Source organism: Simochromis diagramma, unplaced genomic scaffold (genome assembly GCF_900408965.1).
Source record: "Simochromis diagramma unplaced genomic scaffold, fSimDia1.1 OVJJ01000517.1, whole genome shotgun sequence".
Classification (NCBI taxonomy): Eukaryota; Metazoa; Chordata; class Actinopteri; order Cichliformes; family Cichlidae; genus Simochromis; species Simochromis diagramma.
In genome coordinates, this window is record NW_024387173.1 from 135,906 (window position 1) to 161,276 (window position 25,371).

At 39.8% G+C, this 25,371-nt stretch overlaps 1 protein-coding gene across 1 annotated transcript; it reads left to right on the forward strand.

Moving 5' to 3' along the window:
- Positions 1-1,281: 1,281 nt before the first annotated feature.
- mpp2a (membrane palmitoylated protein 2a) lies at positions 1,282-19,251 on the forward strand. Its single transcript, XM_040049283.1, has 14 exons — positions 1,282-1,395; positions 5,640-5,688; positions 8,497-8,597; positions 8,730-8,885; positions 9,008-9,175; positions 9,351-9,458; positions 12,345-12,464; positions 13,570-13,701; positions 13,802-13,904; positions 15,291-15,359; positions 15,452-15,613; positions 16,288-16,490; positions 17,542-17,670; positions 17,802-19,251. Exons 2-14 carry the CDS (start codon positions 5,658-5,660, stop codon positions 17,976-17,978), a joined length of 1,659 nt encoding a protein of 552 aa, XP_039905217.1. The 5' UTR covers positions 1,282-1,395; positions 5,640-5,657; the 3' UTR covers positions 17,979-19,251.
- Positions 19,252-25,371: the final 6,120 nt, after the last annotated feature.

Sequence of the window (25,371 nt, forward strand, 5' to 3'; positions counted from 1 at the left end):
GAAAGTGTGATTTGCACATTACTCTGAACTCAGAAAATTTGAAACAATAGTTAATATAAAATAATGATATAAATAATACAGTATAAATATAAATAACCCGCAGCAACAGCAGACACAGCTCAGAAAATTTAGCTTTAGGCCGAAATATTTTAAAAGGAAAATAATTAATAAGACCCCCGCACCCCACCCCCCTCTCTCTTTTTTTCAGTTTTTCTGAGTGTTAAAAACTCTAATGAGGAGAGTTATTGATATTAACACAATCTATATCTCTTACTCTTACTGTGTCACTTGCTCTGGGTGAGAATAGATAATGCACTGAAAATGAAACTATATAGTGTTATATTTAAATAAAGACTGAGGTGCTTTCTGAGACATTTATAGCTGGTTTATACTGTCATGTTTTGTAATCTGTAATACTGAAATGTTTCTGGCAATTGTATAGTCCTTGTGGAACTGAGTCAAACTGCAATGTGTGTGTGGGTTTAATTGTTCTTGGACAACAAAAGATCATTATGGTGTGGATGAATAAGATGCATCAATGTGTCACAGGATATGCTGACAGTAACAAAATATCAAGCTTAAATGAAAGTTATCAGGTTATATGCTTAGGGAAACATACAGGGTTAATATGCAGTGCACAAAAGAAAGAGGGTTTACTGTGGGGACAGAAGATTTAGGAGTATTGAGCTAAAACACACAAACACAAACAGCTGCAGTAATGGTAATTTCCTCAGAGACCAGATCTTATTTTATTGTTGAATTTGGGGGGCATGAAGCAAAAGAAAGGAAGAATTAATCCCAGAGCACAGTCATGCTGAAGGCAAAGATGGCCTAATAATACCAGGGAGAAAACCAACATCACATTGTCAAAGGTATCATTCTCACTGGTATCATTATGTTTCTTTTTATGTATTTTATTTGAGTATTTCTAGGACAAACTGTGATGGAAAAAACAAAAGCTCTCACACTTACACATTCTTCTCATAGCTCATGTATTAATTATAACAATAGAAAAAAACGTGAAAGCAAAACAAGCACTGGCCCTTTAATGCACCTCTACGTAAAGCACCGGGAATATGGTCAATTCAACCGGAAGTCTCTTGATTCTAAGCGTTAAAGTATTACATTCCCATCCCGCTTCTTGTTTACCTGCATGCTTTATAATTTTTATTTCAGTGACAACTCTTACTTTTATATAAATATAAAAATATAATGCTTTAATAATTCAATTTTATTGTAGCTTTAGTCGCTAAATGCCCTTTATTCTGAAGTTTTCTCGGAAGTTGTGTATTTTTCTGCCTCTTCCAGTCACAGAGGGAACCGAGAAACCAGACGACAACAAAAAGCGCACGAGACATCACAGACGGCAGGAAGCGTCTCTTGTTGTGTTTAAAGGTGGGTGAGTTTGTTTTTATGTGTCGCAAATACCATTTTATTAACAGACGACGTCTTATCATTAAAGTATCCTAATAAAAGGGTTGTTTATTTAAGGTAGCAGATACACTAAAGCTAGGTTGACAAAGGTGCGCGCGTGTGCGCGCGGTTCTCTCAGTGTATTTAAATAACCGCGCGCCACTAGCGCTACATTTCATTTGTGATGTTTGGTTAGCATCTTCCTTTGTCAGACAGGCTATCTGCATGTCTTTCTGTCCCCCTCTCCTTTTGTGTTTGTGTGTGTGGTGCTTTGTTATGTATGACTCCTGAGATTAATTAGTAGACTTCTCTGCTTGCACTGGTGTATTTGCACCTGTGTCGTTTATTGTGTGTTTGCTGAGGGATTCATTGGTTATGTTAATGGTAGTGTAGTTAGGCTACCAGTTAAACTGTTTTAAGACTTAGAGTCACACTCACCCTGACAATTTTTTATGACAGTTTGTCAAGCTAGACTCATCTGTCCTAATACTTGCCAAATATAGCTTTTTTAAATTGCTTAATAAAGCCTTTGTCATAATATTAAATACCATAAACCTCTTAAAGTTTTTTCTTTTCTATTATGTATTCTAACAATTCAATAACAATTCTGAGTAATTCTCTTGCTGTTTAAGTTTAGTAACTGACATGATTTGTGTGTTTGTTATGATCTCAGAGACTCAAAATAATAATAATGATTAGAAACAATAATCACACTACATTTGTCATCAGTTAAGTTGTAGTCCAGCTATTATATTTGCTTTGTTGGGATTTTCCTTTTGAAATAGTAAAACAGTACAAAAGAAAATGAGGATAAAACAGCACTTTAGCTCAAGTCTAAGGAATAAATCGTTTGAAATAACCAGCTTTACTAAATACAGGATAACGACATAGTTTAAACCATGTTGGCATGTAGTACAGCACACAGCCAAACAGCTTTTGCCGGCATGTGCTTTCTACAATTGTTTCTTTACATACAGCAGGCCTGTCCTGGTGCAGCTAAGCAGATGGATGATGGTGGGGGGTGGATGGAGGAGGGGCAGGGATGTTGCATAAATAAGGGAGTAATAGAGAGGAGAGGATGGGAGGAAGGTAAGAAGGAGGGGAACATCATTAAGGGGATCTGCAAGCAAGAAAAAAGGATTAAAAAAAGCAGAGGGGAGTGAAACAGCAGGACAGAGGAAGCTGTGAGGGAAAGAAGTGTTAAAAAAAGTGACGATGAAGCAGGAGGAGGAGGAGGGGTGTTTGTTGGAACGTGTGAGGAAGCAGAAAGCAAATGGACTTCACAGCATTTTAAACACAGTCATTAATGTGTCTGTGTTGGGCTGTTATTGTAGTTGACATGTACAGTAGCTGAGCAGCCTACTTCATCCACATAGAATGAGTCCACGTCCTCATCAGTATTATCAACAAAAGAGCAAAAGTATTGTACTCCCATACTCATTGTCATACAGCTCAGTGAAGTTATGCTGCTACTCACGATGTGCATTTATTTGATGAGTCATACATACACAGTGTGAGTTCAGTTCAGGCGCACCATCAGTGGTTCTACTTAGATTTGCAACATCTGTTTTTTGTTTTTTTCACACTGAGGATATATACACACACACACACACACACACACACACACACACACACACACACACACACACACACACACACACACACACACACATTCTGCTCTAAAACGGAGTAAACTAGGTGACTCATAACCAAAATAATTTAGCTGGATAAATGGTACTACAGACTGGAGTAAAATGTAAATATGTAAATATGATTTGGGGGTGCTCCTTTTAAGAGCAGTGGGCAGCCAGTAGGCTAGTCCCTTGGTCAGGGGAATTAACCTGACATGTTTTCAGTTTGGGAAGAAACTGGAGCTACTGGAGGAAACTGGAAGAGCAGATTGAAAAAAGAAGGCGCAGGTTTGAACTTTAAGAAGTTTCACTGTGAGACAACAGTGCTAAGCACCGAAGCATCTTATGCTCAGTCAGTTTCTCTCTTTTATGGTGTTCATTATTATTCATGGAGTTTTGCTGTCACCAGTCTAGACCCAAACAGGTCAGGGTAGTATCCAAGATTAAAATCTTGTAATGTTTTCTTTCACATTTGTTGTCATCAGCTTGGATAAAATGTGCATCAAAGCTGGATGATGGTGTGAATCTCATCTTTCAGACATTATACTTTACATCCAGTCCATCCCGTTCCACACGTCTCACTCTTACAGCTTCTCCTTTTACGTCATCCACTTTTGCCTGAGGTGTTGTGTAATGCCTACTCTAGTATAAACAGCAGGGTGTGTGTGTGAAGGCAAAACTGAGGGAAGATGGGTTTCCATGGCAGCCACAAACTGCAACAGCAGCTTGTCATAGCAACAAGCATAGATAAATGCATAGATAGATAGAAAGCATTAAAGGGGATGTGTGCCTCTTTGTTCCCTTCTCACTTTCTCTGTATTGCCATTGTATTGTGTGTGCTGTCTTGGCAGTGTATAGATTAGTCACACCCACATGCCCTCCCCCTCCCCTTTTGCCATGCATGTTCAATTCCAGAACAATCAGTGGAGCTCCACCCTCAGTCGCTGACATCACTGCACCCTGTGTGTTTGTCGTGCTGCGTTATGGCGGGGAGGGGGTTCAAAAACACGAGCATACCGTATACACCCGCAAACATTCCCACGTGCAGCAACTGAGCAGTGCAGTTTTATCTCATGCTAATTTATAGCACACACTGAACCCAGTCATCAGTTATTATCACGCGGTTGTTACTCTCAGTCAGCAGGATGGCAGCATAAGTCTCGACAGAAGAGGATGATTAAAATGTTTAACATGAATATTTTAGACTGCTGAATCTGCTTTTTTAAATCATGCTATAAAAATAATTACTAAAATGTCAGAACTGAACAGAAAAACATGTTAAAGCCCAGATTTGGTTCTTCATATATCTATGATAACTGACAACGCTCCAATTTTTTGGTCTCATATCCACTTCTGTCAGATGATCACTAAAAAACTCAGAGCTGTAGTGCATGTGTGATATATCAGCTCAGCTATTTGGCTTCAGGCCTAAATGGATAAATAGCTACCCTGGCTGTAGTGTTTATGTTTCTATGCCAGTACATTACTTGCAATTGTGCTCTCCCCTTTTTCTTCTTCCTGCAGCAATTTATAGGAGTAAAAAAGCCTGGTAAAATCATATAAGCTCAAAAGCTGTTTTTAAAAAATGTGTATTACTGAGGCTGTAGTGGTGTACTGCACTGCGTGTAAGTGTTGCAGTGGCCTATATATTAAGAGTGTTAACTTGTCCAATTGGTTCCAATCTTGAGGCTTTTATTCATGTGAAAGTGTTTATCTTTGTATTGCAAGTTGCCCAGTGAGTTTAAAAGCAGGTGGTTTGCACGGCATGAATAGAGGACATCATTCATTTGTACTAAATCATCCCCATCTGAATGTAGCAGCGAAGGAAACAAGCTTTTTTAAAATGTTGGTGTTCATTGAACGTCTTTATCATTATTGTCAGTAGGGGTGGGGGAAAAAATCGATACTGTGTAGTATCGTGATATTTTGTTTGCTAATAATGTATCGATACAGGGACAGCAGAAATCGATATTTTGTTACAAAAAAGGTTTTTGTGCTCTGACTTCAGAGCATGTTGATCCTTTTTCTGAGCAAGAATCCTGACATTCCTTCACTGTCCAAATGTGTTTAACTTTTTTGTGGCAGCAATAAACATGACAGTTTACTTATTTTAATTTAAGACATGTTTTATTTTAATTAAATTTAAAACTTTTTTATTTAATGTAAAATTATATTTTGTTTTAATTTACTTTCAAATTCTTCAGTTGCTGAAGGGGCTGCATAGTTTTCATAAATTGCATAGTTCAGAATAGCTATAATTGTACCAGATGGTTGCATTCAGTTAAGTTCAGTTTGTCAACCGTTCAGTTTGTCAACAATAAAACTGACTGAAATGAGAGAAAGACTGAGTGCGAGACTTTGATATTAGATAAAATGAATAATGATAAAGTTTACCTTTATGTACAGAATCTGAATATCGCAAAATATTTTAAAAAATTGCAATAATATTGTATCGTGAGTTAAGTATTGTGATAATATCGTATCGTGGGATGTATGGTGATTCCCACCTCTAATTGTCAGTGTCTTATTTTCAGACCTGCACTTACATTTATTTTGTTGCTCATTCTTTCCTTTTTTTCTTTCTGTCCTTCTCAGATTTACTGCAGCTCTACCATGCCCGTGGCCTCCACCAGGACAGAGCCTGGTGAGACCAAACACTATACTCCACATCAGCTTAGCATCGCCACATGATTGTTTTTTTCTGTTTTCTTTATTCACAGCTCTCTCCTAAAATCCAGTTTCACAAAAGATTAAAAAACAGAAATATGAGAATGTGTTACTAATCTGAAAAATGGTGGTATTTGCTCTTTGTAAGCTAATTAATGATAACAGATGTTTTAGAGTTACAGCTACACTGTAGAATATCCTCCAGGAAACGACTGATGCCCCCAAATACCAATATTTATGATAGCGCTGTAGTATATATATATATGATGCTGGTTTGCTTACACCTGTGGCCTTTGATTACATCTGGTAATATCAAATTCAATAATATGAAAATACTAAAATAAATAAAAATGAAAAAATTACATAATTGCAGCTTGTTACATTGTAGCATACTTCCCTTGAATATGACTAAATATAGAAATTCTTAAATTCACTGCAGTTTTGTACATAACAGCGCTGCTGTAGGCTGTATTTATGAGTCATAATCTAGTTTTCTTTCATTTTAAATTTCAACTTTAAACTTTAACCTTAAGGCAGCATTCCGACTAACAAGCTGTGCTGGCAAGTTGAAATTTTCTCAAACTTCCAAAGCAAAGCAAAGCAATACATGTACAGTTCATTTCTCTAGCACATGATTTTAGCCTGCAGCTTTCTGTTTTCTTCTCTTTGTTCAATGTTGTCGTTCCTAAAGCCAAAAATGCATCCAAACAACAGACCGTGTGCCACCACACTCGGTAGTATGTTTTAAAGGAGACAGTACACACTGGGGGGAGTATTAACCGAATTTAAAGACAAAAAATGTCAATTTGAGGTCCTGAATCTCAGTTTTGATTGATTTGTCAGCCCTACAGTATCCCCTACCTGACACAACACACAGTCTGCAGCTTTTTTTAACCCATGGCATTAGATTAATATGGAGTTATAAACTCATACTCGCGTAAGTATCTATTTTTGAAACTAAAAGGATGTTGAATTCCAATGAGGAATTTCCCTATAATGAGCAGAATTCAGACAGTTACATCACAGCTTTGTTAAAACCAGGAAGCCAGGTGCTTGTTTAAAGCAGAGTTACAACTATAGACACAAGCTCTGTGTCATTTGTTACTGTCTCTGTCCTCTCACACCTGGACAACAACAACACCTACGCCAGAATGCTGTTTATAGACTTCAGTTCAGCATTCAATACAATCCACCCCTCACAACTCATCAGGAAACTGACAGACCTGGGCATCAGTTCCCTCATCTGCAAATGGTTACTGGACTTCCTGACCAACCGCCCCCAACACGTCCGGCTGGATAACCACTGCTCATCTACCATCACAATGAACACCGGTGTACCACAAGGCTGTGTGATGAGCCCTTTCCTCTACTCCCTCTTCACCCACGACTGCAGACCTGCTGATGGTTCCAACACCATCATTAAGTTTGCAGATGACACCACGGTGATTGGCCTCATCAGTGACAACGATGAGGCCGCCTACAGGGAGGAGGTGGATCGTCTGGCTGAGTGGTGCGACAGAAACAACCTGCTGCTTAACACCGAGAAGACCAAGGAGCTCATCGTGGACTACAGGAGGAATGCTGACCCACATCCACCCATCCACATTAAGGGGACGGCTGTGGAGCGTGTGAGCAGCTTCAAGTTCCTGGGAGTCCACATCTCCGAGGATCTCACCTGGACGACCAACTGCTCCAAGCTGGTCAAGAAGGCTCACCAGCGCCTCTTCTTCTTGAGGACTCTGAGGAAGAACCACCTTCGAGAGCATCCTGACCAACTGTATAACAGTCTGGTACGGGAACTGCTCTGCCTCGGACCGGAAGGCGTTGCAGAGGGTCGTGAAAACTGCCCAGCGCATCGCCGGAGCACCACTTCCTGCCATAAAAGACATCTACAGGAAGCGGTGTCTGAAAAGGGCTGGGAAAATCATCAAAGACCCCAGTCACCCATCACATGGACTCTTCACCCTCCTGCCCTCTGGGAGGCGCTACAGGAGCCTCCGGACTAAGACCACCAGGTACCGGAACAGCTTCTTCCCCACAGCTGTCAGACTCCTGAACTCTGCCTCCTGACATCTGACCCACGTTAAACTCATGGACTGAACATACACACACCCACAATGGACAACTGTACCCTCAAACACACAATAATAACATGGACTGAACCACCACTCACAACCACTAGCACTTTATATAGCCTCTGTAGAAACTATCTACACCCTCACTTATCTTAACTGCACTACTGTATAGCTCTGTGTAAATAATCATTCTGTACATTCGATAATCTTTAATCCTACAACTGTTTACAACTTGCATAGTTCCCATTTCTGTATAGCTGTATATCTCAGATTCTGTAAAGTTATTTATTTCATATTCTGTATAGTTTTTCATATTTATATCCTGTTCATATCCTGTACATAGCTTGTACTCACTACAGCCTGTACATACTTATAGTTATAGAATATTCACAACATACTTCATACCGTGTACATTATAACATACCATAATAGACCCATTTCTGTAATATACTCACATATCTATATTATTGCTAATATATATTGTAATATATCTATATCACTAAAGCACTTCTGGATGGATGCAAACTGCATTTCGTTGCCCTGTACCTGTGCATGTGCAATGACAATAAAGTTGAATTCTATTCTATTCTATTCTCATTTACCATGTTTCCCTTACTTAATGTTGTTCTTCCCTTCACTGTGTGTGTGTGTGTGTGTGTGTGTGTGTGTGTGTGTGTGTGTGTGTGTGTGTGTGTGTGTGTGTGTCACAGTGCCCCAAGTGTTGGATGCAATGAGCGACAGCACGGCCAGCTCCACCACAGCCAATGACCTGGACCTCATTTACCTCAAAGGCATCATGGAAAGCCCTCTGGTACGCTTCACACAGATGCACTCGTGCACACACATATTTTAAATTCAATAAATTTTGCTGCGCTTCTGTCATTCATACTTGCACTTGCAGCATACTCTCATCTTTGTAACCGTGTTTGTATTTGTGCGTAAGGAGCAAGAGGAGAGCCTGAAGGAGCCACGGTTGTCACCCGTGAGGGAGAATAATGTGGAGCTCCTGCAGGAGATCCTGAGAGACCTGGACCCATTCACCAATCGTTCGGACACTGCAGCCGAGCTTGCTCGCATTCTCACGCAGCCTCACTTCCAGGTGTGGAACACACAAAGTCACACACACAGTGTCTCCCACTTTGTGTTTTCACTGTATTCCAGTCACAGAGGTGGTTAATTGAAGGAAAACGAATATTTCATGCATGATATTTTGTGCCTCAGTCTCTGCTGGAGACACATGATTCAGTGGCAGCTCAAGCATGTGAAAGTCCACTTCCCAGCCCATGTGACTTTGTGGATCATGAACCAGAAGACAGCCAAGCACACAACCACCTTTCACCTGATGCCATCCGCATGGTGGGCATACGCAAAATAGCCGGGGAGCATCTGGTAGGTTATTAGAATTTGGACTGTTTGCACCTTTTGTGTTTCCCATTTAAAAACATTCAGTTTGTGAAATAATAAATGCTTGTGTGGGTTGTATATTGGTGCCATTTGGGTTTTGGATGCATATTTTTATTAGTGTTAATGATGGAGATAATAGCCAGTAATAACTGTATTCCAGGGTGTGACATTCAAGGTGGAGGGTGGGGAGCTGGTGATAGCTCGTATTCTTCATGGTGGGATGATAGACCAACAAGGGCTGCTGCACGTCGGCGATATCATCAAAGAGGTGTGTTGCTTTTTTCTTTTTTGTTTGTTTTTTTGTTTTCTTTAGTTTCATTTTCAATTATCCTCTAATTTATTGGTTTATGGTGGAACCTTGCATTTTTAGTTCTATCCGGTTGTTCAGTGATGACGCGACGAATCCTACTTCCGGGCCTAAAGTAGTCTGCGTTTAATATGGCTTTTGTGTTGTTAACATGTTTAATGTTATGTATTTTCTTCTATTTGATCTCAAATAGCTCCTAAAACAGTCAGTGATCACTGTTGACCTCCCTCGGCTTTTATTACCACTAATCATTTATTTAAGCTCAGTTTTTAAAACCTTAGGATGTAACTACAGCCCAGCCCATGCAGCAGTATATGAATGACTAACCTCGTATTGTGGATGGATTATCTGGCTGTTCCCCTGGCTGAAGTTTGGTCCTTTTACAGCATCCTGCCATGCGATTACATTTGTTCCTGACCACCGAGAACACTCACGTTAACTTTTATCGAGTGGAAAAAATGTTAGCTTGTTTATATTATGCTAACATAGTTGTGTCGCTAGCGGTCACGTAGCACATCATTATATACCAGCTAGCCCAACTTCAGTAACCCTACAAACGTCACTGCTGTTTAGTTTTCTGTCTTCATTTATGCTGGAAGTGATAACAGAGCTGTACGTTTTAATTTGTTTCCAAAACCCCGCAGTCAGGACATGCTATATTGTATTTAGATAGAAGCTAGCGAGCTAACTCCCTGCTAACTTCTAACTCCGTTAAATGTCATAAATTCCGTTTTCATGGATGCCTGGATGTTAAACTCAATTGTTACACCTGGTAGAGCAGAACGCTGATCATTTTATTAAAGATGAAAGACTTTAGACAGTGTTTCAACTCTCAGTAATGCCATAGTGATCGTTTGATATATGGACCTGCAACAGAGTTTAGGCCCAGACACGACTAGTGACGTCAGACAGAAAAATGAGATAGGATAGTTGTTTACTTTTTTCAGTAAGTTAGTATTTGATGAAGAATATACTTTTTGGTTTCCTGCTAAGACTATCCGTCCTATGAATGCAAGAGCCAACAGAAACATGTAGACAGCTACTGCAGACTGTTCAGAGGTAACGTCTCCAAAGCTCACTTTGTAAAGCATTATATTTCCATTGTTTCATCTACATTTGTCACGGTATGGCATGGCACACCGTGGAAGGAGTGGGGAAGGAGGACCCAGGCGCGGTGCTCTATGTATAGGCAGTGTTTATTTACAAGGTGAAAAACAACGTAACAATAAATCCCCGTGTTCTCCCAGACTCCCGTGTCGTGTCTCCCGTGAATAGTCCGTGTGCTCTCTGCTCCCGTGTTGGCACCCCCCGGTGCTCGCTGCTCTCCGTGGCCTCCACGCTCCTCCTGCGGGAAACAATAGCGGCAGCTGTCAGGACACTCAGAAATGGCAGGCATACACTTTCTGACTAAACTTAGACAGGGTGACTAACGTGGAGTCTCATGCAATGATCCCGCGTCGGTGGGAGCTCCAAGACTCTCCTAAGTAGCTCCCCCGACGAGCCCTGATCAGCAGCAGGTGTGTGGCTTCGGGTGTGGCCAGTCCTTCCGCAGGGCCACACCCCTCAGGCCTGCAGGTGGCTGAGCTCCATCCTCCAAGCATCCCCGCAGACATAAACACACACACTCACATCTACAATCATGGAGGAGAGCAGCAGCAATACCAAAATACATATAATAATAATAATAATAATAATATAATACATGTCTGCTCAGGGATCCTGGGTCGCCCAGTCCCAGGACCCTGACAACATTAAAATGTGTCCCTGTGATTCTTGGGAGTGAAGCTATTTTTACAGCAGTAGCTGTTTCACATGTCTCCAGTTTTTTTTATGCTGTTCTGAGTTCCCGCCTGATTTACATATGAAGCTTACCGATATTACCGTATTACCGTATCAATCGTCTCGTTAAGCATTTACTTATCGACTCTTGTTCTCTTGTGTTTATTTCTTCTTGAGTGTCAACTTGTTAACCGCTATGACTCAAGGTCAGGCTCAAGCATGAAATGCCCCGGATTATTTGCGTACCTCCACAACTACCATAAGAAAAAACCTAAAATGAGAAGAGCGGTTACACATATTTTGGTACATTGGGGTGTCACTGAAATTTCTCTGGACCTTTTTTATTTTCTCATAATTGTTTGTGAAACAATATAAAATGTCGTTCATATCATCCTAACATGATGTCATTGTCTAAAGTGGTCATTGTCGCCCCGCTGTTTATTGATCACAGCGTTCTGAAAGTCTAAATGCATAAATCTGTGTCCATACTATTGTTTAACCACTAGATGGCGAGGTAAACTATGTGTTCTTATGAAAGCATGGGGCAGAAACCCACAGCAGTTCAATCCCAATACTGTGCAAATGAATAGATCAGGAAAAAATAGCAAAAGTAAGGATCATTTGTTTGTTTTTTTGACATTTTATTCAGGGGTTTTTGGTGCTGCAGTTATTGGAGTTTCACTCCTGGAATCTGTGGAACTTTATTCATTTGAGTGGATGTTTGAGCAGATACTTACCTGTGTTTAAATACTCTGTGGTGTAGCTTGCTTGCACTGGGCAGGTCTATCCCTCCTGACAGGGCTATTGGGACCTGTTCTGGTGCACTGTAGTGGGCTAACACCTTAAGAGTACATTTTCAGTTGTTCAATTTGTCCGTCGTCTGCATAGTCCACAAGAGGCTTTTAATTTTTACATGCTTCAAAGTTCTGTAAATATTTAAGCCAACTGATCGAATTTGCAAATTTAAATGTAGAACTCTAGTCAGCTGTTTAAAACCCTTTCGCTTAACCTTTAAGACATGTAAGGAATCTTTTTTGTCATTACTCTTGTTGTCTACTTTACTGACAGGCGAATGGACGAGAAGTGGGCAGGGACCCCAGGGTTTTACAGGAAGAGCTGCAAGCAGCTAGTGGAATTGTGGTTCTGAAGATACTGCCAAGTTATCATGAATCCATACCACCTGTACAGGTGACACATAAACACACCACACACAGAATAGACACATGGGGCTAAATCTATTCTCCTTATTTGTCAGGGTTTCTATTTATTTATTTATTTATTTTTTTGGTTATTAACTGAATTTCATTGTTAGAAACTTATTTTCATTAACACTAGAACCTTGTTTTGACCTCTGTTAAATTAAAACCACGTGATCTCATATTTCATGCCGTTTTAAAAATGGATTTCTTCATCAAATACTGAATTTTGGGGTGTTTGGGATCAAAAGAGAAAAGAAAGTATAACCATTTTTACATAGAACCGCCAAGGATGTTATTTCGACCGCATAGAAACTAATGTAAAATCACTGTTGTGGCACATTGGGCTGCCTAGCAATACGATTGTTTACACACATTTTGACTTAAATGCTGCTGTTACATGAGTCAGAGCTAGCTATATGTGATTGATAAATAAATATGTAGGGGAATGTAGTTAGATGAAACATGAGTAATTGCTGCTGGGCTCAGGGTGGGATATTGAGCTGGGCAGACTGTGGGACTGAAGGCATGGAGAACCAGGTATGTAACTTGCTGTGTAGGGCAGCGTAGGGAACTGAAATGAACAGAGACTCCAGAGTGTGGGGAACTAATCCAAATAACTAAAGGGTGAAATCAAGAGAACAGCGCCCTGCTCACTTTCAGGCCTGAGCAGCACCTCAGCAGGTGAAGCTGCGGACTGAGGCAGGGTAGTGTGCAGGTTTGGTCTTAATTATATTTTTTAAGTGTGTAAGCTGTTGTGCTAGTTTTGTCCAGTCTTTGTTTATTTATTCTAATGTGTGTTTTAAACTTTACAACCTGCAATTAAATTTTAAAACTCATTGATGAAACCATTCAAATCCCTCAAAATTCACCTTAAATCCTTGTTTTGCCAAATCTGACTTAAAATTAGAAAAATTTGATGAAATAAACAACTTAAGTGAACTTAAAAAATGGCATCTTTGCCATTACTGCAAGCAGCACCTCAGTAATGGCACCTGTGGTAACATGAACCCCTCCTGGCAGTTCTAGTCTTAAAGGGATTTTAACTTGGGATGCACCACTGAAATAAAGATGTGTACCTCTATGTATTTCTCCAGGTATTCTTTAAGTGTCACTATGATTATGACCCAGCCAACGACAACCTGATTCCTTGCAAGGAGGCGGGGTTAAGGTTTGAGACCGGGGATATCCTGCAAATAGTCAATCAGGATGATGTCAACTGGTGGCAGGTGACAGAATAGTATTTATGTGAACATGTTATAGCTTCCTGTGTGCACATTTTCATATCTTTGGATTGCTTTGCTAATTTTTTCTTCATTTGTTGTGCAGGCACGTCATGTGGAAGGTGGGAGTGCTGGGTTAATCCCTAGTCAGATGCTTGAGGAAAAAAGGAAAGCTTTTGTCAAGAGAGATGTGGAGCTGGCACCTGCAGGTAATATGAAAGAACGAATAAGGTTGTGATGATGGTGACTTTATTTTAACAGAGGGCCTGGATTCTAATCAAAGCATGGATGCAGTGTGTGTTTTGGGCCTTAATGAAATCATCTCACTATGGATGTAAAATATTATTAAAATATTAGGAGGCTGCCAGTGTTGCTCTGCAGCCTCCTAGTGGCTGGTATCAGTTAGATAATCATAGGTGACTTCCTCCTTGAATTATTGCATCACAAGATTTTCAGGAAACTTGAAGAAACCTTGAGGTCAGTGTCGCTGAGATTCAAACTCATCTGAAATTTTTAGTAGCTGCACCTTCAAAATCCAAAACATTTCAAAATCCCACATTGGCACATTTTGGAGTTATAGCATTCACAAACGTGAGTGTCCAAGCTGCTGCCCTGCAGGGTGACGACAGTACTCCATCAGCCTTTTACAGCTTTGGGGTAAAAGCCAAAAATGTTTCATGAACACAACAGAATATGACCCATTTGTATTGAACTATATTAGCATATTATACTGTAAACAGAAATATAAATCGTTAATAAACATATGGCAGCAAAAAAAAAAGACTTCTGAAAGTGTTAAGTATTAAGTAGGTGTTCATTAAGGAAGGGCATTATGTTCACATGTCTGGTGTGTGTTGCTGCAGCCCATGGTTTATTGATTATTTGTCACTGCCGTGTGGTGGTGGAAATCCAGGTCTGCACAAACACGCCAGGTACATGAAGTTTGCTCAGATGTTTAAATTTCACAATGTGCCAGTGCACTGGTCTACAATGTTTTAAGAATCTTTAGACTTAACTTTTTATAAGAAATATTTTTAATATAACATTGAGCATTATAGCATGAACCTGTATTAGATTACAAGAAAAGAAGTTTGAACATACTCCCACTTTCATATGTGGGAGTTACCCCAGTTATTATGGCATATAAGAACCATCTCTCTCTGATGTCCAACCTTTGTAAAAGAAAAAAGGTTTTCTTTGCTAAACGTTACCAGTCAATGATGTGTCATTTTTTACACTTCTGTAAATGTGAGATTTACACAAGCATTCGAACAACTGCTAATTCAGTTCGAGTTCACAGAAAGGGTTTTGTTCTGTAAGGGAGCTCTTATCAGTAGATCCAGTAGATCTAATTCCCCTTTTAGAAGCACAAACATGAATATTAGAACTTAAAGAGGAAAAATTTAATGTGTATGAGACAAAATATCTGGCAGAGACACATGCATGAACATGACTGATCATTACAAGCCAGCTTGTGGGCAAATGAGTACAAGTTAGTAGTTGTGAAACATGACTGATGCTCATAAATTACTTTAGTTTGAAGTTTGGCTTCAGTTCTCTGCCTACACTAATGCTGTGCTCCAACAATGCAACAGGAAATCTGTGTACTGGTGTTGGAGGAAAGAAGAAGAAGAAGATGATGTATGTGACCACCAAAAATGCAGGTAATAAAACAGGGCCAGGATCAGTTTAGCTCTGCTGGGGTAAAATATTCCTACTGCTTCGTCCTTACTTTCTACTCTTTGTTCACCCTCAGAGTTTGACAGACATGAGATACTGCTCTATGAGGAGGTGGCCAAGGTCCCACCTTTCAAGAGGAAAACTCTGATTCTGATAGGTGCTCAAGGTGTGGGGAGGCGGAGACTAAAGAATAAGCTTCTACTGAGGGATCCACAGCTCTTTGGGACCATAATTCCATGTATGAAGTCTGATATATTCCATTGCCTTATTGCTTCTTATTGCTAAAGTAGCTAGAATTGTTTTTTTGTTATATTGAGTCGATCGGTAGGCCCACAAACCCCTATGCAGGAAGTTGATTTTGGCTCTCTGATTAAAAAAACATCTTGATCCTTGATCCTCTGATCAGTCTCCTCTGCATCATCTGAGTCTCAGCCAGTAGATGGTGCAGAGGGGACTTGCTCAACCTGACTGCCTTCATGTCCAGATGTCTTCCCTGCTTCCCCTGATAGGAAAAAAGCTGACTAGCTTTGCAGGTCAAATCTTTTTGATTACACCTGTTGTGGCACTTGTTATCCTGGGATGGTTTCAGAGGCCTGTACAATAGGCCCCAAGGGAAGATATTACTGGGAAAGGCTAGAGCAACCTATTAGAGCTATTTGGACTAATATAGATTAATACTCACCTTTAATGTTTCTCAAAGGGTTGAAAAAGGAATGGCCACAGTTTAGACTTTAATAGCAGAAGATTTTATTAAAACAACTTTTCAGTGTGGGGTCTGCTACTAAATGTGGTAGACAAACTGACTAAAATGTCCACCATCCATCTAAAAATTTTTACATTTTGGGTTGGAGAGCTATGTTAGCTGGCTTGAGCTAATAAACTGATCATAGTAACTTCCTTGTATTTGCGCAGACACCTCCAGAAAACCCAAAAAGGGAGAGCGAGAGAGTCGGATGTTTGCTTTCACTACCCGCAGCAAAATGGAAACAGACATCAAGAACGGGCGCTATCTAGAACATGGAGAGTATGAGGGCAACCTGTACGGCTTGAAGATCGACTCCATACATGAGGTGGTGGAGGCAGGGCGGGTCTGCATACTGGACGCCAACCCTCAGGTGTGCACATACATACTCTTGCTCAAGACTTTTCTGTTTTAGCAGTAATCATAAGCAGCAGCATCTTTACTGTCTTCTGTGAAAATTAGGGGCTAATTTGACAGAATCCTGTATACATTACACACATGCTTCTAATAGTTTCTATTGCCAGTTTATGAAATGCTCTAACTTACGTTGTGCTTGAGATGCTGAATCAATGTCGTTGTGCTATTGTGGTAAGCTGATTCAGTTTTACCATGAACACACTGTGCAGCATTTTTGTTTTCCTTTGTTTGAAATGGTCACAAACTTTAGATAGTTTTCATCTTTTTCTGTGACTTTGCTTTTCGCTTCTTCTTCATCTTCTCTGCTTTTCTGATCCCACCATCAAGTCAAGGCTGCTCCGTCCACATAAAACATGGTGATCACTAACCAGTACATGGCCTTAAAGTAGAAAAATTTGCACTTGGTATTGCACACAAGTATTGTGCATAATATTGCATACAAGGGAGACTGGGCGAAGGTTAACACAGTGTATTGGATGTGTGTGTGTGTGTGTGTGTGTGTGTGTGTGTGTGTGTGTGTGTGTGTGTGTGTGTGTGTGTGTGTGTGTTTCATCTGAAGAGACCATGTTGTAGAATCTGACAGCAGTTGGAAGGAAAGACCTGTGAAATCTCTCTGTCCCACATGGTGGGTGCTGCAGCCACTGAAGCAGCTGCTCAGTGCTGTCAGAGTCTCCTGCATGGGGTGGGAGAGAGACTTTGATCTCCTGCATCCATTTGGGTCCACAAAATAAAACCCTCCACATTCCTCACATCGTAATCCCATGACAACTTCTCTACTTTATCTTAAATCTGTTTGACACAGTCAGTCCCATTCAGTCAGCATAGTGTCATGTGCCTCACTCAAGGGCATCTTATTAAGAGCACTGATAAAAGAAAACAGTCTTTCACTCTCGTCAGTCGGTAACTTGTGGTGGATTAGCCCAGTGGGTCAAAAAGTTTAGAGCCTGCAAGAGACTCTTTCAGTCTAATGTACTTGTGTTGATTTTGCTTGCGTGTCTTAATTTTAGTCTCTCAAAGTTCTGCGGACCTCTGAGTTCTTGCCCTACATCGTGTTCCTTCAAGCTCCAGAGTTCGAGGTGCTCAAGGCCATAAATCAGTCAGCTGCAGAGGCAGGGGTCGTCACCAAGACGCTGATGGTAGGAATTGCTCACAGTACAACCATATGCACATAAAGAAGATGAATAACTCAGGAAGCAGCAAATAATGAGAAGTCAGTCAAAGCAGAAGTCCTGTGATTAACAGCCCTGCTATCTGTTTTCCTTCACAGGATGAAGAGCTGCAGAGGACGTGCGATGAGAGTGCTAAAATCCAGACAGCTTATGGTCACTACTTTGACCTCAGCATTGTCAACGACAACCTCGACGAGACATACCGCACCGTCAAAGCAGCGCTGGAAACGGTTTCCAAAAACCCCCAGTGGGTCCCGGTCACCTGGGTGTTCTAGAAAGAGACGTGCTGGACTGAGGAGGGAGGGAACAAGAAAGGAAGCAGGCACTGAAAATATTCCACTGAGTATAAATGATGCGTAATAACTTTACAGGATAACTTCTCAAATTTCCATGATTTAAACAGGATATATTTTCAGTGCTGCAAAGAAAGCGTGGAATTGAAGAAGGAAAGAGATGAACGAGGAGGTGGAAAAAAACCCTTCATTTCAAAAAGTGTGCATATGCATGTGTGTTCCTGTTTACATAGAGACTTCAGAGCAAAGACATGTGCCATTACTGATGATTATCATCAGACATTGTCATTGTTTACATTTTTTGCATTTAATCAGTGCCATCTCAGTGCAACTCAGTGCCATTAGGAACAAGCAAGCTCCATCTTTCACTTTTGTAAGTGTACAGTTTCTCATCATGAAATCAAAAATAGTTTCCCACTGCCTTCTACAGTAAATGTGGATGTTTTGCATAAAGGTTAAGTTGTATAAGGTTTCCTATCAATCCCCTCACACCCATGGGTAAAGCTTTTTTTAGGTTAAGTCTGGTGAGGCCGTCATAATCTTTAAAAAATGTCTCTTGTTCTGGAGTTGGTTGAAAAGTGAAAGGACATCTCTTTCAGGCTTTTAAAAAGATTTGATTTCAACTTTTATTGGTTAGAGACACTAATCACTGAGCAATAGCATCTAAATGGTACATGACCATCAGTGGCAATAATAGATTCAATTTGTTTGAAAAGTCAAAGTTAACATCACATCCAGACCAGGGGTCTCAAACTCCAGTCCTCGAGGGCCGGTGTCCTGAACCACGTATACCTGTTGCAACACAACTGAATACAATTAGTAGGTCATTAGCAAGAGTATAGCACTTGACTATAGAACTTGACTGCATGCAACCCCTAACCCTACTAAATTTGAGTAATGTTGTTTGGAAAAATGTACTTCTAAAAGTACTTTTATTGCTCCATATTCATTCACTCATGAGCTGCTGTAACGTGAATCAAATAGCTGAATAGCCACTTCAGTCCTCAAGGACTAGAGTTTGAGACCCCTGATCTCGATCAAAACCTAGCATGAAACCTCTCAGCCAGGTTTAAACAGAAAGAAACATTTTTTCTAGATATCTTCACCTATCATAAAAAAACAGCTCGTCACATTTCACTATAATCTCATTTTAACTTTGTTTCAGTGTGCGGCACAGTCGCTTCATTAACAGTTTTTCAATAAGTAGCGTTTTTCAATAAGTGGGTGGGTCACATGGATTAAACTATGATTTAGAGAACAAAAAAGAATCAACGAATATCCTCTTCATCCTATGGAGCAGGTGCTGAAAAAAATAGGACAAAGAAATAAATGAGAAGTCTGGAGCTCTGCATTCAGCAAACTGTTAACTGTTTTTCTTAATTCATGATTTACTCATAATGCTGGCCTCTTCTCATGGTTCTGTTACTAAACCTGAAGCCTCTTTAATTCAGTTCCATGTGTAAATGTGAATGTGGCCACTATTAAGAGCAAATCATAGAATGAGTCTTAGGAGATACACTGTTCATTTAAAACAGAACTCCAGGCCTCAAGGGCCGGTATCCTGCAGGTTTTAGAAACCTTGATCCAACACAGCTGATTTAAATGGCTAAAATCAACATGTCTTGAAGTTCTCCAGAGGCCTGGTAATGAACTAATCGTTTGATTCAGGTGTGCTGACCCAGGGTGTTATCTAAAACCCTACAGGCCTGATTTAAAACATCACCATTTACTTGATGAATTTCTATTTGATTTCTGTATAGGTTTCTCATCATATTCCAAATTTAATAATTGTTCGCAGACACTTAAAATTCCTGTAAGAATTCAGTCAACTCACTCAGTAACATTTTGACAGCTAATTTTGAGTTTCAGTCTTTTAACTAAAAAACCATTTAGTTGTAGATGTATTTTAAGCTTCTAACCTCTTTTAATTTTAGTGTAGTTTTAGACGACTAAGTATCATAAGAGTACAGTAGGCTAATCCTGAAGTTGAGTGACTTCATTTAAATATAAAGTGTCAAAGTATGTTGTATTTTACCAGTAAGAGTTGCTCCAAACGGTTACAAAGCATCTTATTTTCCTCAATATCCACTTTATGTCTATGTCTCATCTTCTCTTCTACTCAAGTGTTGACATTTTGTTTTGTTTTCATGACAAACAGGGAGCTTCCCTCCAACTTTTGTTTTTTGTATTTCTTGCGTGAGCTGTAAAAAGGTTGTAGATAGAATGTAGATACACAATCATATAGAAGGAATGATGCTCCCCCCTCGTATTTACAGTATGAGACATGTCAGTGGTAGCCTCAGAGTGAAGACCACAGCAGCTGACCTACATCAAAATAAATGTAAAACAGTATTTTCACCATTTGAATGTCAACACAGTGTGTTGTCTTTTGTCTGTTCTTTGTTTTTGCCCTTCAATTGTAGTGTCACTCTCAGGCCACCGTACTTGTCACAGTTTCCACAGTGCCAACTGAAGTAAAACAAATCATTGTATTTATTTTTTAATTTCATGTGTTTTTTGTGGCAGCTACTCAGTATTTTGATGCACAATCGCTTAGCGATATAAGAAAATTTGGTGTTTAACAGTGAACAGAGTCTGGTTCTTTAGGCTGTGTTAGGGGAGCAGTTTTTAGTCAGTCTTTGTAAATAACATTTATATTTATGCTCTAGTTTTTAAAGATGGCTTCAGAAAAGCAGATTTTTGCCTGGCAGCTATACATGTGACGTCTGAATATGCTGGAATAAAACCATCATTACTCTTGAGGACATTCCAAAACCTCACTGTGTGCTTTTTTCAATGAAATGTCATGAATGCAACCGTAACGATCATCAAATCACAGAAAGATTTGATGATCTTGCGATAGTAGACTTTCCTGAAGGCAAAACAACAAAATCTTTGCAGTCATGCATTGAATTAGACGGTGAATCAGTGTTGAACCTTGGAATTATTTTGTAAGGCTGCTATTAGTGATGCTTCTGTCTCTACAGAATAAATGATTCAATTATAATTATTTGTGATTATTTTTCTTCTTTCTGCATGTTTTTAGGTGCTTAAAGCCTCAATTATTCATGTGCACTTTTCTATTTAATAATTTTATATTTTATAAGTTAAGTATTATAAAAGACACTTTGGAGTGGCATGATGGATGCAAGGCATTTTCCCCTCAAAACAGTTAAACAGGAACCAGCCAATGATATTGGTAATTAATGTAACGTGTGTAAACCATTACTTTTTTTTTGTCTCTCTGGCTCCTCATTTCCTCCACATAGAGATGAAAACATAAAAACAATGTCCAGCACTGTCAAGAGCACGCCAAGTCAACCCTAACCATGTAGAAATGTTGGCCAACTAGAAGCCTACCAGCAATTTATTGCACAGTCTGACATCATAAAGGGGGTAATGGCACCGACCTTTGACACTGCAAGCCAGTGTTTATTTTTATTTACCACAGACATTCTGAAAACATTCAACCAAGAAAAGCATTTTTCAAAAACTCAATTTGGTGATCTAAAACTTCTGGAAAACCAAATTGCACAGTGAACCTATGCTTTCCCATAATTGCTGTGTACATATAGAAAGAGTTGGATTAACCTTACCTGAAACAGAAACCAGATTATTGGAGATCATTTCAATCTTTTGTACAAATGTGTTTAAATGTTTACTAATAAATATCAAGTGAAAAACGTTTATTAATAATTAATAAATACGTTTATTTTGTGTTCCAAAAGAAAAAAAGAAAGGTGGTTTTCGATACCTTAATATAGTGTTAATGTCACTTTAACCTGCAGTTTGATGTTGGCTTTAGGAGAGGTCAAAGGTCAAATGTGACATATTTTAAATCTTTATATGGTACTTTCAATAGAATACCCACCACCAATGTTCCCTCTAAGCTGCGTGTGTGCGCAATTGTGCGCTGTGGCACGGTCTCTCATTTAGTGGTTTAGGAAGGGGGAAGTTTTGGAGTGACGGTGGTGTTTTGAGATGTGAGAGATTTGCAACGTTTAGCGCAAATCTTGTGTAGTTAGTGTGTAGTGTAGTCAATAGTTTTGTTGTGTGTGTCAGAACAATGAGGCGACTGCTGAATGTTACAGGTGTTACAGCAGTGATACATCTCCTGCTGTCAGGCCTGCAGGTATCAGGCTGTTGTTCTCCTTTATATCATAGTGGACAGAAATTATTTTTTGGAGTGGCACAAATAATTTGTGTGGCATCAAATTTGATGCAGAACAGCTGATTGTTCTGTAAATAGTTTGAAATGTTTATTTTTTTTAAAAAACCCGCCTTGGCCGCATTTTTAGGTAAACAGCTGCAAAAAACTTTGTTTGCATAACTCTTTTTTGAAGAAGTAACTATATAATTAATTGGCTTACAGGGAGGAGGTCAGCGCCCATTCACACTGGGGCCAAGAGAACCATCTCACCCTCAATGTCACAAAGACAAAATAAATGATATTGGACTTCCGCCTGAGTTACAGCCACCCACCATGGCTGTAACTCAGGCGGTAGAGCAGGTCATCTACTGATCGGAAGGTTGGTGGTTCGATTTCTGGTTTCCCCTAGGCTGCATGCCAAATATCCGTGGGCAAGATACTAACCCCAAATTGCTCTCCGATGCATCCATAAGAGTATGAGTGTGTGTGAATATTACTTAGAAAGCACCTAGAAAAATGTGCTTGTGTGAATGGGTGTGAATGGGTGAATGCACAAGTTGTGTAAAGCGCTTTGAGTGCTCAGAAGAGTAGAAAAGCGCTATATAAGAACCAGTCCATTTACCATTTACTTCCAGAGGTGCAGAGAAGAACACACACCCCCATCACCATCAACAGTGCTCCTGTGGAGAGAGTGAGCAGCCTCTGTTTCCTAGGTGCACATCTGGTGGAGGATTTCACATGGTCAATTCACACGAACAAAACAGTGAAGAAGGTGCAGCAGCGCGTCTTCTTTCTCAGGAGACTGAAGAGATTCGGCATGAGCCCCAACATCCTCAGGACCTTCTACCGCTGTGCCATTAAGAGCATCCTCACCGGATGCATTACTTCTTGGTATGGCAACAGCACCACCTACAACTGGATAGCTCTCCAGAGAGCGGTGCAGTGTTCTGAAAGGTTAATTGGAGATGATATATATATATATATATATATATATATATTAGGGGTGCAACGATATTCGTATCGATATTGAACCGTTCGATACAGTGCTTTTGGTTCGGTACGCATATGTATCGAACAATACAACATTTGTAATTTATTTTATCAATTTTCCTTCTGACGATGCTGTCTGTGTTGAGCGCTCAATGAATCTGTGTTCGACTACTCCGCCTAGGCTGCACTGTCGAGCGCAGATCCACTGAGCGCTCAACACAGACAGCATAGTCAGAAGGAAGAGCGCAGGGCAAGCTAGCGAGACAGAAGTTAAGCTCTACTTGCAACATTCAGATCTGGCGTTTGGAATTATTTTGGTTTTCATGTGACGTATGACCGTGAAGGTAAGCGAGTCATGGACTAAAGTAAAACAGTATGTTGGATGTGCCATGCAATGCTCAATTACATTGGTGTGAACTAGTGTGTTAGCGCAGTTAGCTCGTTAACGTGTTTGCCGTGTAGCCCCATGCACGGAGCGATCGGCGGTAGCTCGTTAACGGAGATTTGCCGTGTTGTGGCGTTAAGGTCATTTCAACGAGATTAACCTGAAAGCACTAGTGGGAACACAACGAATATGACTGCACATTTACGCCGACATCATCCTAGTGCAAAGACAAAAACAACAAGCATGCTACTAACTTTAGCCGAGTCATTTAGACAGCTGTTAGCACATGATTCTCCTTATGCTGCTGAGAATATAGCCCAGAAGAAGCGGATAGTATAGCTTTTATTTTGGAAAGAGCCATTTCTCTGTAATAAACTCTCTTTTCCAAAGATGAGTGATTCCTCAATCAGATACAGGGCTTGCAATATCGCTAGCCCGACGTCCCGGAGCTAGCGATTTTTTCAGTCGGGCTACCAAAATCTATCGCTTCCCTGCCCGTCGGGCTATTGTAGGAAAAATATATGTCAATGCTTTTGCATTCTTTCAGAAATGTAGCTGGGTAATTATGTCATTGGCATCGGTGAGCCACTGTCAATATGTGACATATTGAAGTCGCGTTTGAATTTGCGCTTGTTTTTTTGCTTTCACTTTGCAATCGTGCGAACTGTGTATAGAGAGCGACAGCACTGATCTGTGAGTGATGATAATTTGTGCACCAATTCCTCTGACATCGTCTTATTAATCGTTAGCTTACTATGCAAACATGACAAGTGAAATCTCCCGCAGCAAGCTTAAACATGTGAGAGGTTGATCGCGCAGAGAATCGCTGAGCTTATGTGAGTGAGCGTGTAAAAGCATTTCAGTTCTGCTGAGCCAAATAAGACAGGTCAGGGTGAAGAAGTGACAGCCAAAGAAAAGCTTACCACAAAACGGAGAAGTTATGACAAATCAGACTATAAGGCAAAAAGAAAGTGCAGCTTTATGGTTTCATGGACAAAAGAATTTCTGTGGCTGCAATATGATGAGCTAAATAACCAGGGCTGCACATAAGTGGTCCACAGGTGCGCATTCGCTGTCAAAATAAAAAACATGCACAAAGGTTAGGGTTAAATTTAAAAACTGTACTTTTGAGTTAAAATATATATTTATAATTTTAATAAATGACAAATTAAAAAGGCATGAACATTTTTTTTGTATCGAAAAAATATCGAACCGTGACACCAAAGTATCGAACCGAACCGAACCGTGAATTTTGTGTATCGTTGCACCCCTAATATATATATATATATATATATATATTTTTTTTTTTTTTTTTTTTTTTTTTTAATTTATTTATTTATTTTTTGATAATTGGTGCCATGAACCCCGATTCTTTTGCGGCTGAGAGGACAAATGTATCCGAAGGTCGGATCTGAAATGAGGTGGACAGGAGACCGGTCTAAAAAGATTTAAAGGTAGGCACAGCCTGTTCAAAAAAGCAAATTGTGCAGATTGGATGAATTCTAAATTATCTGTTCGCCGAGTTGATGATCTTGACCGTTAAATTGGCTCAGTAGTGGTGAAAATCTGTTAAGTAGATTTCTGGTGACATGTCCATGGTGATTTTGGGTAATTTGTGACAAATAAAAAGTAAAGTCTGGGGAATATTTGATGAAAGTTTATTCCTGTTAGGGTTGGGGGAATTTTAAAGTTGATGTGTTGTGTGTTTAAAGTTGATGTGCTGTGTTTAATGTAATTGTGTGCTGTCGGCCAAGTGAAAAAGTTTAGACTAGGGCATTTGGTTAAAGGATTGTTACAAGACAATATATATTGTTACAATATATATATAATTAATCCTTATTTTCTGTTTA